The 15728-nt window shown below is 44.9% G+C and overlaps 2 protein-coding genes and 1 non-coding gene across 19 annotated transcripts in view; 1 reads left to right on the forward strand and 2 right to left on the reverse strand.

Moving 5' to 3' along the window:
- Positions 1–1161: 1161 nt before the first annotated feature.
- mir30c (microRNA mir-30c) lies at positions 1162–1239 on the reverse strand. Its single transcript, NR_105346.1, has one exon. It is a non-coding gene; the product is annotated as a microRNA mir-30c (primary transcript).
- An 8810-nt stretch (positions 1240–10049) lies between these two features.
- asrgl1 (asparaginase and isoaspartyl peptidase 1) lies at positions 10050–14433 on the reverse strand. Of its 3 annotated transcripts, none has more exons than XM_029834690.1 (9): positions 14355–14426; positions 14127–14272; positions 13667–14034; positions 12882–13069; positions 12654–12796; positions 12249–12403; positions 11965–12086; positions 10999–11109; positions 10050–10931 (listed from the first exon to the last, which is right to left on the reverse strand). In XM_029834690.1, exons 4-9 carry the CDS (start codon positions 13066–13068, stop codon positions 10717–10719), a joined length of 933 nt encoding a protein of 310 aa, XP_029690550.1. In that variant the 5' UTR covers position 13069; positions 13667–14034; positions 14127–14272; positions 14355–14426; the 3' UTR covers positions 10050–10716. The 3 variants fall into 3 exon arrangements, with proteins under 3 accessions (XP_029690550.1, XP_029690551.1, XP_003963957.2); XM_029834691.1 differs by having other exon boundaries at positions 13667–13864; positions 14087–14272; XM_003963908.3 differs by lacking the exon at positions 14127–14272 and having other exon boundaries at positions 13667–13864; positions 14355–14433.
- The window catches only part of rims1a (regulating synaptic membrane exocytosis 1a), a 42236-nt gene continuing 40822 nt past the window's right edge, over positions 14315–15728 (forward strand). For all 15 annotated transcript variants that reach the window (XM_029834673.1, XM_029834681.1, XM_029834674.1 and 12 more), the window contains exon 1: positions 14315–14453. The gene's annotated coding sequence lies outside the window, so the exon portion shown is untranslated. The remainder of the gene's footprint in view (positions 14454–15728) is intronic.

Raw genomic sequence — 15728 nt, forward strand, 5'->3', positions numbered from 1 at the left:
TTCTTTGTTTCACCTCTCTGGATTGAGTAGCTTTATTTGAGCTGCTGAATTCCTACATAGCAACAGATCTGAGCACCTTTGTCTATAAGATTAGGGGAAAAAGGTTAAGGATAAAACATTTTACATTTTATCACCTTGTGTGATTTTTATATACTTATTAAGCTGTGCTTTGTTATTATTACTGCTCTTCACCTCCGATGGTGTCTCCTATAAACCAATTCCAGAACAATGTTTGTCTTTATTAATAATTCATTAACAGACTGAGATATTCCTGACATGAAACTACAGACGCTTTGTCACACACACTGTGTTTCTGATCATGAGGGAAAGCGAGATGTCAGCCTGAGGGTCATTCTGCGTTTAATGTCTTAGTTAAGCAGGACGGCTCTCAGCTGAAACTGTTTGGTTTCGGGGACTCTTCCAGGCAGAAACTGCAGAACAGCTTTTGTGAGACACTTCTGCTTTCGCTGCATCCCGAAGGGGGAAGTACAGTTTTATTGAAACGCTTCACCCTCATATATGCACTGTAAAGGTGTTGCTGTTACACATTTGCATTTTTGTTTCTTTTCTCTGTTCCTCACAAAGGATGTATCAAATATGTATGTTACATATTAAATTAATAGCACTCTTCAAAGAAAAGTCGGATGTTTTACCAGGTTTACGCCACGACTTTGAAACGTGGCGCACAATAAACACATACAGCTTTACTTCAGTCCAACCACGGTCCTGCCACAAAGTGACAATGCGATAGCTCAGATGGAGGATGGAGATTATTATTTTTGCAGCAGAGTATGAATTAACGTATGAGGCGTGGGTTGTTTTGTCTGTGGCGACATCTAGCGTCCAGTAGCAGTAATCGCACCTTTACCGGAGAGGACATTTCAACTTGTGTGTTTGTGTTGTGCACTCATGTGCTTGTTTACCCCTCTGGGAAAGCCGCGAGGGGGGGGGAACCACCCAAAGAGATCTTCCGTTTACCATTTCCGGTGAAACTGCACAAAAGATTCGTTCTTCACTGCAGCGGTTTCTTTACATCAGAACACAGGATGACAATTTTGGTGGAAAAGTATACTTTATTTTTAAAATAATTAAACTCAAAAACACCAAGAAGGCTGTAACAAGCGGGTAAATAAACAAAGTTCATCTCCAGTTGAATTCCCGAGTCAGGCAGTGCAAACAGTCCCACCCCCGGCCACCAGGGGGCGGACGCCGAGAGTGTAGGATGTTTACACTTCCTGAGACTCTGACGTCCAATGAAAATCCATCCAAAACAGATTTACACATGAGAACTTCTTCTGAGGTGAGGAAGATTACAGTGATGATGAAGTTGGGAGATTTTTTATTATTATTTCAACGTTTTCCCTGCAAATGCAGACTCAACTCATGGCCAGAAGGTGTAAACACTTTAAAAATAATATTTTCACCAAGATGATTTAGTCAAGCAGGAGCATTAATAAGGCATTTTCCCAAACACAGTTGACCCCAAACTTGTGTTGACTTCTTCCCTTTTAAACAAGCTGATCTGAGATTTATTAACATCAACACTGGTGAAAATCTACCAGAGCGCCTCTGTGTTTGATGGACCGTTTCCGCGGCAACGACTTGTGAGGGACCAAAATATCCACTTCCTGGGATTCCAACACCAAGGAAGGAAGGAAGGAACGGCATGTTTTCATTCATGCTCTGATGGATGTGGGGGTGGGGAGGGAGTGTAATATTAGAATGTTTCCTTCCTTCCGTGTCTGCAGCAAATGTTACACCCACTTCCCCTCAGCTTCACACCACGGTTTAAATCACCCGAAAATCGGACGCCCCGGTGCTGCCCCCTGCTGGGAGATTGTGCAGTTCAAACGGGCTCGATTCTGGAATGCAACAAACAGAAATGGTCGCTGTGGCAACCGTGGCATCAGCTGCTGAGGTGTAACGACGGCACTAGCAGTCGGCTGCTGCAAACATCCGACTGAAAGCCCCAGAACCAAACACCAGCTTCCAGTCAAGGATGTTTACAGTAGCCCCGACTGCCAACTGGGCTGGAGGCGCTTGTGCTGCTGGGGGAACACGACACCAGACAGAGGGTTCCTCCCACCGTCCCTGAGCCAAGCGGCACCAAACTGAACCCGACCGGTGGGAAAAGCTGCCAGGGCTCACCTGTGAAAGTGATCAGACAGCAGGTGAGACGGGGTTTGCCATGACGCAGCAGTTAGCAGAAACAAACAAGCACGCCCTGACAAACATGCGACAGAACTGGACGAAATAAAAAAAAACAAACAAGCTGTGGACAAAAGTCGTTCCCGTTGGCTCCGTTATGCTTTCAAACATTAACTCCGGTGAGTCAGGGTAGTTTTCCAGTAATTTGTCACCTCAAACACACCAATCACAGCCCCTCAAATATGGAAGCATAATTGGGTTTGTGTGTTTGAGGAGTTCAGTTGACCTTCCTTTGACCTCAAATCAGAGGAAAGGAGGAGCGCGAGGAAAGCTACCGCCCGACCACCGAGGCGCTTTGCAGGTTTTCCACCTGCGCCTTTCAGATTTCACAAGACTTTAAGATTAACGGAGCACAATCAGCAACCAGATGTGACATGAGGGAGCCACTGGTGGTACTGGTGGTTCTGGTTTCAGCTCATCTGCTCAGAAAGTTCCCCTAGTTCCTCCACAGCTAACAAAAAGAGGCTAGGCCTATTTCCTGCTAGTACCCTTGAGCAAAGCACGGAGGAGTTTGGGCTCTCCGCGAGTTCATCAGCTTCTTCCCTGAGACATAAGAAAGGATAAACAAACAAAAATGTGCAGAAGAAAACGGAGCAGAAGACGATGACAAAGCACAGCTGCTGGCTTAAATGCTGAGCAGCCACCAGCAGCCTTTCTGGTTCCACCATGCTGTCTTTCTCAGCTGTGTAGCCCAGTGAGCATTCTGACATTCCACAACCTTCACTCCCATCCCACACACACACACACACACACACATACATGTGTTTACCATGTAAACACAACTCACCCTTTCTGTTTAGTCATCACACACTCCCACAGCCCAGCGCAACACACACACACACCTAGAGCCCAGCGCAACACACACACACACACACACACACACCCACCTAGAGCCCAGCACAACAGAGACACAAAAAGACACGCACACACACACCTAATTACTTCTTCTCACGCGATTGAATGTGTACTCCCATAGTGGCCTTTTCGACCCGACCCTCTCAACCCAAACGCTCACTTCCTGTTTGGTCCCCTCCCTCTGCATTTCTCAGCCACATTTTCCTTGATATATGCTCTCATACACACACACACACACACACACACACGAGAAGTGATTACAAAAACTTCTTTTAATTTTAAAGCTGGTCAGACCTTCTTTGTTAACTGACGTCTCTACTGTAGGGCACATGCGAGTGTGTAAACACACACTTAAATGCACGAGGACAGCGTGGGCTCTCAAACTCAGCCATGAGAACAGACTAAAAGTCAGACCAGAACACACGTGTCATGAAGGCGCCATGACCTTTGTATGCATGTGAATGTGCACAAAGGTCATGGCACGTGCACACAAGAGAGTGAGAGAGTAGGCGAGCATGTAATCACATGTCTGTGCCCCCCCCCCCCCCAACACACACACACACACACACACACACGTTAGATGTTGAATTAGCAAACCCTTGATGTTCACCATGTCTTAGCAGCACCTGACACGGGTCATGTGACACCCGCCATAAGTCAGACATGCATCGGGTGAGGCGTGACCCTATTGTGCCAGAGGCATCACGGCTAATGCTCCTTTTCCACTTCATGCTAATTGACTTTGAGGGAAGTTGCACTAAAAATAGCACCTGAAACAAAGTGCTAAAATTTGGAAGCGGAAAAGCAATAAATGTGGTTAGAAGTCGGTCTCCAGCAGGTACGGAGCAGGAGAAAGGCCTCCTCTCTTCCCAGCGTGAACTCAAGAGGAAGATTTCTGAAAACGCCAAACCGCAAAATGAAAATACACGAGCTGATAAAGCAAATCCTGCAGTTTCCACTGTGTTTATTACAACAATTAAAGCAAAACAGAATAACCGGCGCTCCGGCCCGGGCAGGTCGATGACCAATCCACACGGTGGATTCTCTCACACGACTTTGGGAAAAGGTTTCCCCAGAGTGAATCAATCTGGGAATTCTGTAGAAAAATTAAACACAGAGCTGAACTGACAGAGTCCAACCAGGAATCCTCTGGTGCAGGTACAAGACCTGCAGCCAGCCAACATGTTATTTAGCAGGAACTATGTGACTTTTACTAAATGCACAGACCGTGTGTGTGTGTGTGTGTGTGTGTGTGTGTGTGTGTGTGTGTGTGTGTAACTCTTGCAGTTTCTCACTCAGGTCAGTCGGTGAACAAAGCAAACTTTATCAGAACACTGCAATCCTGCATTCCGCGGATTCTTAGCACTTGGCAACCAGCGAACACACAGAGTGACGACGGAAAGAGGGAGAGAGGGAGGGAGGGAGCACATCTCCACTCGTCTAGTCTTTCCATTTTGTTGCGAGGAAGCATAAAAAAAAGGTCACGAAGGTCAGGATGAAAGTTCTGGACCTCGTTATGTTGTGTAAATCAGGTGCAGCTAGGTTTGGCGTCATTAGCCGTAGCGCTGCGTCGGCCTTTACTGGGTTCGGGTCACGTCTCACTGCACTTGTGTTGACGGCAGATCTGCCATCATGGCGTCGTCACTTCTGCAGGTAGTAGCTGCAGAACCCGTCTGGCTAGTGTCCAGAACGCTGCCGAGAGACCGACCCGAGGTTCCACCCTCAAAGGTTGTGATGCAAGGCCACGTCTGAGGTCGTTGTGTTTTATCTGAAGGTCACAGCAGGTGGTGCGTGACTGAGGGGCACTTTGACGCGTGTCAATAAAATCACCTTTCCAGCCGCGGTGAACGCGACATTTTGGTCGGCGTTTGAGCAACGCGTGAACAAACCTTTATCAAATCTGGCTTTTTCTTCGCGTGACGTTTGAAAACCGTCAGTAAATATGGGTGAAAGTGACAGAATGGGGTTTGAAAACACTTCAGAGGAAACCTTCAAAGCGCAGCAATTATCCACGCCCGTGTACTTTCAGACACTTAAAAGGGTTCGAAATGCTGCAGAATGCCGGCGCAAAGAGGTGCAATATATCAAGGACTGGCTGCATTGCTCTCAGACGGGACGCCCAACAGCTTTGGTAAACTTTAGCTGTTTTGTTCAAACACCAAAACAGGGTGTGCAGATCTCAGGAATATAAGGATCACCCAGTGAGGTGTCAAAGATTAAAGAAAAAAAGATTAAATTTCGTCATTACATTTTCGTCTCGAAAGAACTGAATTCTTTGATCCGTTAGCATAGCAATGCTAATTCCGCATCGCTGCATGAACTAGGCTGGAGAAAACAAACTAATAAATGTTGTTTGTTGCTGAAAGTCCCCTTTAACGGCGAGTAACCACGGCAACCTACATCAACACACACCAAGTATGCGATTTAGACAGCGCACCACCGGCGTGTGCAGTCAGGCTGCAGCAAAAAATAACAGGCCGGGATTCAGTTTCCATTTGTTTGTCGATTCACCAGCAGCTAAATTTATTTATTTATAACCTATGAAAACTCAGTGGTAAACCTGATGCAATTCTGCCAACTAATGGATGATTTCAGCAGGAAGGTTGACGTAATTGTAATTGTTCAACGAGAAGCTCTCGGAGTCAAACGTCCAGCCGTCACGGCTGAACGAGGGTCGTTTTCACATTTACGGCGCCATCAATTAACCGGGCTGAACATCAACGCAGCGGCGACGCTCCCGCTGGAGGGGATGGACGAGCCGTCGGCGGTTTAACAAATGAGCGGACACCCCGAACGTGTGCTTGAGAGCTAACAGAGCCGCGGACTCGCAGGATTATTAACACCCTCGATTGGTAGAAGTGCACAAAGGTTAACGTTGGTTGACCCCTGGGCTGTAGAGTACCGGAGTCTGGGCTAATGTGACGGCAGGAAAGCTGATGATAAACCCAGAGGTGCTGGAATGCACAGAATCAGTGGAACTCACCAAAACAAATAATTAATTTCCTTAAAAACAGTTGGTTTAAGCTCCATGAGCTCCAGCTCGTCTTCCATTTCATTTTTGTTTGTTTTTTGCTTTACTGCAACGTTAAAAAGAGGCAGGATTCGGTTTTCCTGCCGTCTCTCCCACGTCTGTTCCGAGTTTGACTCCAGATCTCTGCCCTATAATGTATTGTGGGATGGGCCAGGAATTCAGGAAGTCACTCTTTTTGTCTCCATAGCAACCCTGAGGTCAGCCATGTGAGGCCGGAGACCCCTCCTCAAACACAAAGGGCCATTGGCCTGGATCAACACACGGATCAACACACACGGCCCACACACACAAATGCAGACAAGGTCACAGGGACATAAATCGCATTCAACAATCCAAACGCTTCCTTTGTTATCTCCAAAGAAACACTCGTACTCCACGATAGTACAGTTGCTGTCAACGGGGACGTTTGAGTGCCACCTTAAATGAGTTTTGGCGCCTTTACTGAGAGTAAACAAGGAGAAACGTTGGTAATGGAACGATAAATGGCTCCAAAATAACAGATTTTAGACCTAAGAAATCATATTTAGCATCAAAGTCCGGTGACTCGCTGTCCAAACTCGTGCCTGCGATTTCCTCTTCCCAAGTCTCCGAAAGGGGCGGGGCATCGGCGGAGCCCACGCCATACAGAAAATAAAGAACTAGAGAAACACGGCGACTCCATAACGCTCAGGTCACATAAACTCTGAAGCTAGCTTTTTCTCCGGACGGCGAGCGAGAGGAAACGTCCGCTCACCTTGGCCGAGCTTCTTCTGGAAAACATCTCCAACACGGCGAGACCATCTCAGCGCCGACGCAGAGATTTAACGCCGTCCAACGCGAACGTTTGCGCGTGCCTTCGAGTTCTGCTGCCTCCAGCTGGAATAACAGGCCTCTCGTTACGCATTTTGGAATGCAGAATCTTTTCTTCCACACATTCATCCTGCCTGGGAACCAGTGTCCACCATCCCAGGGGAGGAAGGAGTCGGATGAACAGGCCGCAGCAGATTAGAGCAGATAAAGCCCACTGTGCTGTGATCTAAAGTTACTGGATGGAACAGTAAAAACCACACAGTTCACTCCTTTTAGACCTTTAAAACTTGATCTTAGCCCTTCTCACTGCGAGATCGTTTCTTCTAATTAACATCGGTGACATTTAATATTAAGCCAAACTAAATTTCAGGGCTGGTCACACTATTTTACACTATTTCAGTTCGTTCATCTTCTCACATCCAGTTACAACAGAAGTCCCGTTCCCCACATAAAGATAATTTATTACTGTAAAATGCGGCTAGTTTGATTGCAGCTGCCGTTTCCATTATTTTCTTTAAGTGGCTCAAACATCAAACAGATTATTCTACAGGTAAGTGTTGATAAGGGATGGTTATCAGCAGAGACATTCGTCTAATGAAACACAGGAAATGCTTATTGTGCAGGTGTGTTATGAAAGCAATAATTGTTTCGACGCTATATCGAAGTAGTGATGCATTTTTAAACACATGAAATAAAAACAGCTATAAAGTTCGGCTTCGTGGCTTCGCACACAAACAGAAACGTCATAAACTCACCAGCACTTCCCGGTTTACTGAGTTGCGGGTCGTTTCCGCAACTCAGGTCACTTCTGGGTGATGTTAAAGAGCGGCGAAAAGTTCCCTGCAAACTCTGTACAAACAATTGTAAAGGGATTATGAGACGGAATAGAACCTCGGTCCCCTGAAGACGCCGCCGGCCACTTCGTGGGGTCACTGAAGATGAAAACTGAAGATGCGTTTGTTGAGATTCCCCTTTACGTCTGTTGATGCCAGCTGGATTTGGAAGCGTCCACCGTGGTGTCTGCAGGGTTTTATTGTCAGAAAGTTGCACCGAGTCCGGCCCTCTTTCCTATGAAGGGCGTGAAGTTACTTTTCATTTATTTCTGCTTCCGGTTGCTTCGTCAAAACAATAAAATCCCAACCTAAAACATGGCACCAAGTAATGTTGCTAAACCTGCTGCTATTTAGGAAATAAAATACAAAAAACAGGTATAGACGTATCTTTTTTAAATCTAATCTCTTGTTTTCCCCATAAAACCCAACATGTATTTTCTCAGAAAAATAAGGCTTTTGTTTTAAAAGAAATTACCTCACTTCCTTTTACGTCAAATGCGACTTGTTTATTGCTGGCAACCTTCCACACAAACCACAAGTAGACAACCTGCTAATACCCTCAAAAGCCTTCTTCTCCACCCACACCAGAAGCGGACGTCACAATCACAATAGAAATAAAACAGTTAATACTGTGTAAATGGTGCTTCACAGTAAAATGGCCTCCTCACAACTGCCAACACTTTTATCTTTATTCTCTACACAAAAGACCAACAGGTCATTTGGATGTCATGACCCAAAAATGATGTTTCTATTGCAATCACTGTCATCTTCACTGGCCTCCCTGGTCCCCCTAAAGGCTGGGGCCCTCTAAACCTTGGACAAGCCTGCGTAGGAGTTCAGTGAACTGCCTTTACCCGATTACTGAAACCTAATTAATGAGCAGCGTGGAAAGAAAAGCAAGGCCTCGTCTCACCTTGCAGACTGCTCTCAGCTGCGAGGTCAGCCATGTGCTGATGTCCTTTTCCTTTCCTCGTGGGTGAACAGATGATATTTCAGGTCTCCTTCTGTGTGCAGACATTTTCCACATTTGGCCAAACTCAGCACAAGGCCAACATGACAGTCCTGATAATAGACCACCATGATGATGTGTGAGTGCAGTTCATATTTGTGGTTGTTCTAGGTCTGCACATTCCTAATGTGGACACTTCTCCACACGCCATGATGTAAATCCTGAGTTGTTCACTCAGCGAATATGACAATTAGGGCTCCAGGAAATACAAAATAAACTATTGCCTTTAATGCAATTAAACAAAGGCCTAGTTGGCTCATGTGACGCCACTTTGAAGCTTCGAGTCTGGGGAGCTTTTGTCCGAGTGCTGTGTGCTGTCAGGGTAACCCCAGGCAAACCAGAGTCTTTACCCCAGACTGGCCTCTTGAAGAAGAGATAGAACCCAAAAATCAGGCCAAGGCTGTTCGCCACGGCCACTGTTGTTGTTTACGTTTGACGCTGCCTCCATTATTTCTGTGTTTAGTGTACAGAGGTGCAGCAGGCGGCTGCGGGCAGCCTAGTGTGGCGCGAGTGCGGATGAAATATTTGCTGGCTAAAGTGTTTATACTCAAAGCAAAGTATGGGCATGGGAATGAGGTGTGAGAGTTGACAGTCAAAGCGACGGCGTGGGGGTTTGTCCTCTGCAGGTTAACCTTCCCAGCTTAAAGCTAACTCTTGAAGTTCTGCACATGCAGACTTTATCAATCAATCAGCCATAATATTTCCTCAGCCACTTTACAGTCTCATCAATTAAGAGAATGTTGTTCTGTTCATAAAGGGTTTTGTGTCGTCTTTGTCCGAGCATAGCTACTTAACACAAAGAAGCCCTCCGGGGGGTGGTATCCGTCCGCTGGAGCTCGCACTTTGTTAATGTTTACAGCCGTTTCCTAACTGCTAGCATAGCAACAACTGAACACTTTGTGCAGGAAACTAGTAGAACCCACTGTCACCGGTTTCTAAAGGTTTACATAGATGTTACCAAACCTGGCAATGTTGACACAAACGTACCTTTAAAAATGCCTGAAGGTATACCTGCTGTCAATCCCTAATCTTTTCAAAGGTGTTGAAATGTAAAGTATTTGTTTTTTCCCCCCAACAAATTCTAAAGATATTTCTAGTCCAGAGAATGATTAAAATGTGCAGGGAGGAAGGTGCAGGCAGCAAGAAGGTTCTAGATTCAAGTTTTGCATTTAGTAGAGAATGTGCAGTTTGTGCTTTTTCCCGATGCCCGAGTGGACCATTCCTGGGTAATCGTCAATCAAGCGTTCTTATCCAGTTCTACTGGGACTGGCTCCAATGACCCGGGTTAGGAATAAGTTATGGTTACAGATTGATGAACAATACATTACTACCGGTCTTGTGCTTTATTATTATGTCACGATGACAACGCCAGACGGTTGCAGTTTGTGCGGAAATAGCACCATCTAGTGGATCCTAACAGGATGACAGCCAGCAAGAGCTTTACAGTCCGGGACGGAGGTGATGTTACAACCACCTGGAGCCGAGTTAAAATTTCAATTTAACGGCATGAAATCACACAGGTTCCGACAGTTTAGAGGTTCATTATACTCTGGTAAATAATTAAATAAACCTTCGATAAAAGTTCTGAGTATCACGGAAAACATCTCAAAATGACTTCTGGATGTTGGAGAAAAGGTCAGGAGAATCTTTCCGCATGTGTCCTCTCACACAAGAAGAATCGATTATTTCCTTTCCTGTTATAATTTAATCTCTATTGTATTAATTATTCATTGATCCGCTGATCAAAACAGATAAATTAGGTGCTTCATCCAAAAAGTCACTCTAGGATAAACACTTTATTGTTAAATGTATTTTTTCTTATTTTAAGGACTGAAAACACCATAACTGCTTCAGAAGTATTAAAATTATATTTAACTTGTACATCATTTAAGCAAATAATCAAAATAGCTGGTTGACAGCTTAAGGTCACTTAATTAAATACAATAATTTCTTTTGTCAACGCTAATTTTTAAACCATCAGTATTTTTATGTCATTGTGGGGTGGTGATGTTCTCGGTCAGGTGTTCCCCCGCGTACACTCCGTAGTGCAGAACATCTTCCTGAGCTGCAGCCCAGCACATCTGGGCGCTGGAGAAACGAGCGGCCCAGTGACCTTGAGGGTCCACTGTCACCACCCCACCGAGACCTTCCACTCTGGACTTCATGTAGGCCAGGGCTGAATCGCTGGCTGCCTCTGCCGACTGACCTGAGAGCAGAGAGCAGAAACTCATGGTCTTCCTCACCTGCATACTTGTGCGCACTCTGTGTGTTACCTTGCTCCATGTGAAACAGGATGAGTCTTGCTAGAGTGACCTTCATGATTGCTTCGCCATAGCCTGTTGTTGACACCGCACCCACCCTGTTGTCGGCGTAACCGCCACAGCCTGGCACATGCACGCACAACATCACATGACCCACAGGTCAATTCAGCGATTGATTTATTATTTAGTCAACATTAACAACTGGGTGTAAAAAAAAACAAATAAAATGCAGATACACACAGGAGACAGGAGGAAGAAGGTAAAGATACCGGTACAGAATAAAACCTTAGCCTTCTCACCATATTTGCCAGGCTGGTGATTACAAAATGTTTTGTAACTTTTTCTTGTTTGAACATTATTCTCTGCATCATCAGTGCCATCTAGTGGACAGACGACGTCAACGCAGCCAAAGAGTGGTGACTTCAATCTTCTCATCTTTCTTATTAGACATCTGCTATTACACGCATTTACAACTATTATTTGCAATATAACAGCCTTTTAGGGGTGGCTTTTTCACCACAAGATATCTGGCATAAAGTTTCAGTTCAACATATTTCCCAGGTAAGAGTTTATGGAAAACATTTCCCCAAATCCTTTCAGTAACTGAGCACAGTTTTAATTACATGTTGCCAAAGATCTCAAACACTGCTGAAAGGTTAGTGACTGTAAGACTGATTGACTTTAATAATTGATAAACATACCACCACCAATCCATTAATCACCACGATTATCAATATAAACAAATGCTTTTGGCAAGTTAAGGAGAAAAAAAAGTGAAAACTGCCAGAATCTCCTAAATCTGTCAGTCAGCTTAAAATGGGTGGCCCTATAGGTGTGAGCATAACGTGGGTTTGTGTCAACAACAAACAAATAGAATCCCACCATTAAGAAGGTGGTGACCCATATGGACATGTCGGGCACTGATTTCACATAAAATGAAGCGATTCTGTCGTGTCCAACTTTGAAATCTTGACTTACCTACACAGGGCGTGTCGCCCACTCGGCCCTCCATCTTGTTCAGTATCCCACCGGTCGAGGTTGCAGAGGCCACGTTCCCATGGACGTCTACTGCCACTGCTCCAACAGTGCCCATTTTCCCCCTACGAAGAAATATGGGAGGGTAATAACATTTAAATTTACAACCCATAAGGTTGTTATCGGTAAGTCATCAGCCAACAACACTATTCATGGAAAGAGTTATATCTCTGTCATTAATATCAGCATTTTATTACCGAGTTAAGAAAAAAAAAGTTATTTCTCACATTTGGCACTCGACTGGGTTGGCCTCGGGTGCCAGGTTCTGCCTCCAGCGCATGCGGGCGTAGTCGGTGATGAGGGACTCCTGCTGGACCAGCGGGACGCCCATGGACTCTGCAAACTGTTGGGCGCCCCCTGCTGTCAGGCACACGTGACTCGTCTGAAATTGAGATCAAAGTTTTTGTCTGAGGAACTATTTTAGCTCACACTAGAGCGTAGCGAAACTAGTTCCTCACCTACTTGTTTTTTTTTTTTTTTTTGAACTTTATTGTTCAGGTTGTGTTCCTATCTGTTAGCATTAGCCAAGTTTAGCTACTGATTACATTTCCTTTAGATCTTCTTGAAGACAAAGAAAACAGATGCAAACAGTGCAGCAGAGGAGCACTTCTCAACAATCAGCTTTACCAGACCTTGTCCATAACCAGCCTCGATAGCTGCACGGGGTTGGCTATGTTACGAACTGCCGCCACGGCGCCGCTCGCAAGTGTTTGTCCATCCATCACCAGGGCGTCCATTTCCACATCTCCTTTAATGTTGAGCACGGACCCACATCCTGAGGTGTGATTTGAGAATGTCAGCGTAGTCTGTAGAAGTGCTCAGATCATCAGATTATAATTTTGAGTCTGGCGTGATGTTACCGGCATTAAATAAGGAATTGTTCTCCAACTGCGTCACAGCTTCAACCACAGCGTCCATGCTGCCGCCCCCTCCCCGGAGGACCTCGTACCCTGCTCGGGCCGCAGCGCACACCCCTTTCTTGGCGCTTTCTGACCTCTCTTTTGGACAATGACCTGCCCCTCCATGGACCACCACCACCGGCAACATCCTGGCGATGAGACACAGCAGCCAAACCAACACAGAGCACTGGTCAACGCTGGGAACGAGACCCCCCCCCCCATCAGCTGAGCAACAAGTGGGGCGTCAAATGAACAGTTAGGAGATGTGCTGCTGTGCCAACACAGAAATATGGCAGATTTATACACCAATATCAACTCTGGTGCCTTCCAGAGGTCAAGAAGGCAACAATGAAGGTGTTGCTCTTTTATTGATTGTTGTCACGCAATAAAGACTGTTGCGCAACTTCAGGAGATAATTCAGGGGATAAAAAGACTAGTTAAACATTTAACTTGTCAGGGTTTTCTATGCAAATGTGGGTCAGCAACGAACTAAAAGAATTTTTTGTCTTTACCTGAAGCCTCACAGCATCAGAAAACACATTTGTGCTGTGATGACAACATTTGTCCTGAATAAACTAGATAATGAATTAGATTCAATTCAATTCAATCTTTATTTATATGGCACTTTTCATACACTAGGTAGCACAAAGTGCCTCACAAAGGATAAAAACAGCAAAGAGAACAAGAGAATCAAGAAAAGGACACACACACACACGCATCACGGACGATAAAACCCATACTGGTACCTCCGGTATTGCTCTTTAAAAATAGAGCCCGCTGCTCGATTTCGTGCCGGGGACAGCTGGCAGGTTCCAAAACTGTTCTTTTCTGCTTGTGGGCCAAGACCGTCACAAACTGGCGTTGAGAAATGTTTCCACAGCTGATCGCAGCTCAGCCTGATCAAGCTGCAAGTGCTTCGCTTAGTAACACCCAGTTAACACCCCCTGAAATATGCACACAGACAAATCCGCAGAGGTAAATCGGAAAATCAGGGTTCTTGCTCTTCTGCCCTCGGCTAAGCGCTTTAGCATCGGCAGCGAGCTAAACATATGGCTTCAGTAACCACTCGTGAAGCGTTCTGTGGTTTTTACCGATCCACTTTATTTTTGTAAAACTGCAAGAAAAAGATCACAATACTTAACTTTGGTTTCAATGTAAAAACGTACATTTTGAGTAGCGGCTACAATCGTAAAAGATATTACTGACAGATTATGCCTTTGAGAAGTGCAAAAGTAAAAGAAGTAACCGGATTGGATCCAAGAGCACCCCGTGTTCCGCAGCACTTTTATCTGGCGCTCGACGTACTTCCGGTCTCCACCCTACTCCACTAAATGGCAGCGCGACAGGATCGACTGTAAATTGACAACTTACATCTAACAAACAAACCTCCGGAAAAGGAACAAACAACACAAAACTGAGGGACAGAACACTTACTGTCTGCAGGATGACCAGCTCCGGTTCGGTGTCAAACATTAGCGGGGCTCCCTCTTAAGGACTCTTAAGCCTTTTGAACCCGTTGCATTTCCGGGATAGGTAAACGACCTTTCAAAATAAAATGTTAGAAACTCTGAAATTGTAACTTTTTCGAGACTTTTACTATTTGTTGTCACATTAGGGCGTTTAATAATATTTTGTTTAATGCGTGATTACAAGTATCAATAATATATTCATGTTTATGTCTTATTTGCTTTCTTTGCCACCTTATTTTGGTGGGTTTTGATTTTAGAACATGGATATATTCGTTGAATGGGACTAATATAAGTGATAAGTCTTAAATTCCTCCATAAAATTCATCTTTTTCATCTCTACGTAGTCTCTAATTTGTCTTGTCTTGTTAGAAGCCTTCAGCCGTAACCAGATGTCGTTTGTTGGGCCACTGCTCAGTAGTTGTGAAGGGACGAGGTTAGCGTGTTCTGTGCTGCAGAATTTTTTTATTGCTGCATGTGCTGACGTGGGTTCGAACCAGGACTATGTTTTCAGGCTGGCCCTGCTGTTTTTATTTTCTTATTATTCTTCTTATTTTCCCCTTCCGGTTTCGCATCCATTCATTCTTCAGAACGTGAGCGACACATTTCAGGTCGCTGACCATGGTGCTGAAGCATCAGCTCAACTCGTGTGTGGGTGTGTGTGTGTGTGTGTGTATGTATGTATGTATAGTACTTTAATGGCTCACTAACCTGTGACATACCGAAAATGTCACACATGTGCCTCTGTGTGGGAAACCTCAGGCTGCCTTTAAATTGTTTTTCAGCATGAGGAAGCGTGTGCGTGCGTATGAGTGCGTGTGTGCAATAGAAGGACGGAGAAGCGGGGAGGATGGAAGGATGGAGGAGAGAAAGAGTGGGTGGGAGGAGATGAAAAAGGAGGATGCGCGTCATTCTTACACGCAACAATATAAGAATGGGAGGGGGGAGGTGGAGAGGGCGAACACTCTTACTGCCAAAGGGTTTTATACACCCACATGTTTAATGACATTTCGTTTTTGTCACTTAATAGGCCATTTCAAGGCTAAAAATGCTATTTACTTTTGGTTTTGAAAAATTTGGGGTTGAAAACACGAGTATCCTAACAGAGTTTGATGGAAATAGAGTAGAAGTTATGGATCTACAGTGAGACCAGTGTCTCTGTGACGAGAGGAACTTTCATTGCTTCAGTGTTAAATATGAAAAGAAATGCTAAATTCCAAAATGCTGATCTTGTGGCACAGATTAACTCTAAAGTATATTTATCGTCTATAGTGTAATTATAATTGACCAATGGGTTAAAAAGACAAAGGGGCGTTTGAATGAATGAATGAATGAATGAATG

The sequence above is a fragment of the Takifugu rubripes genome, chromosome 4 (assembly GCF_901000725.2).
Source record: "Takifugu rubripes chromosome 4, fTakRub1.2, whole genome shotgun sequence".
Classification (NCBI taxonomy): domain Eukaryota; kingdom Metazoa; phylum Chordata; class Actinopteri; order Tetraodontiformes; family Tetraodontidae; genus Takifugu; species Takifugu rubripes.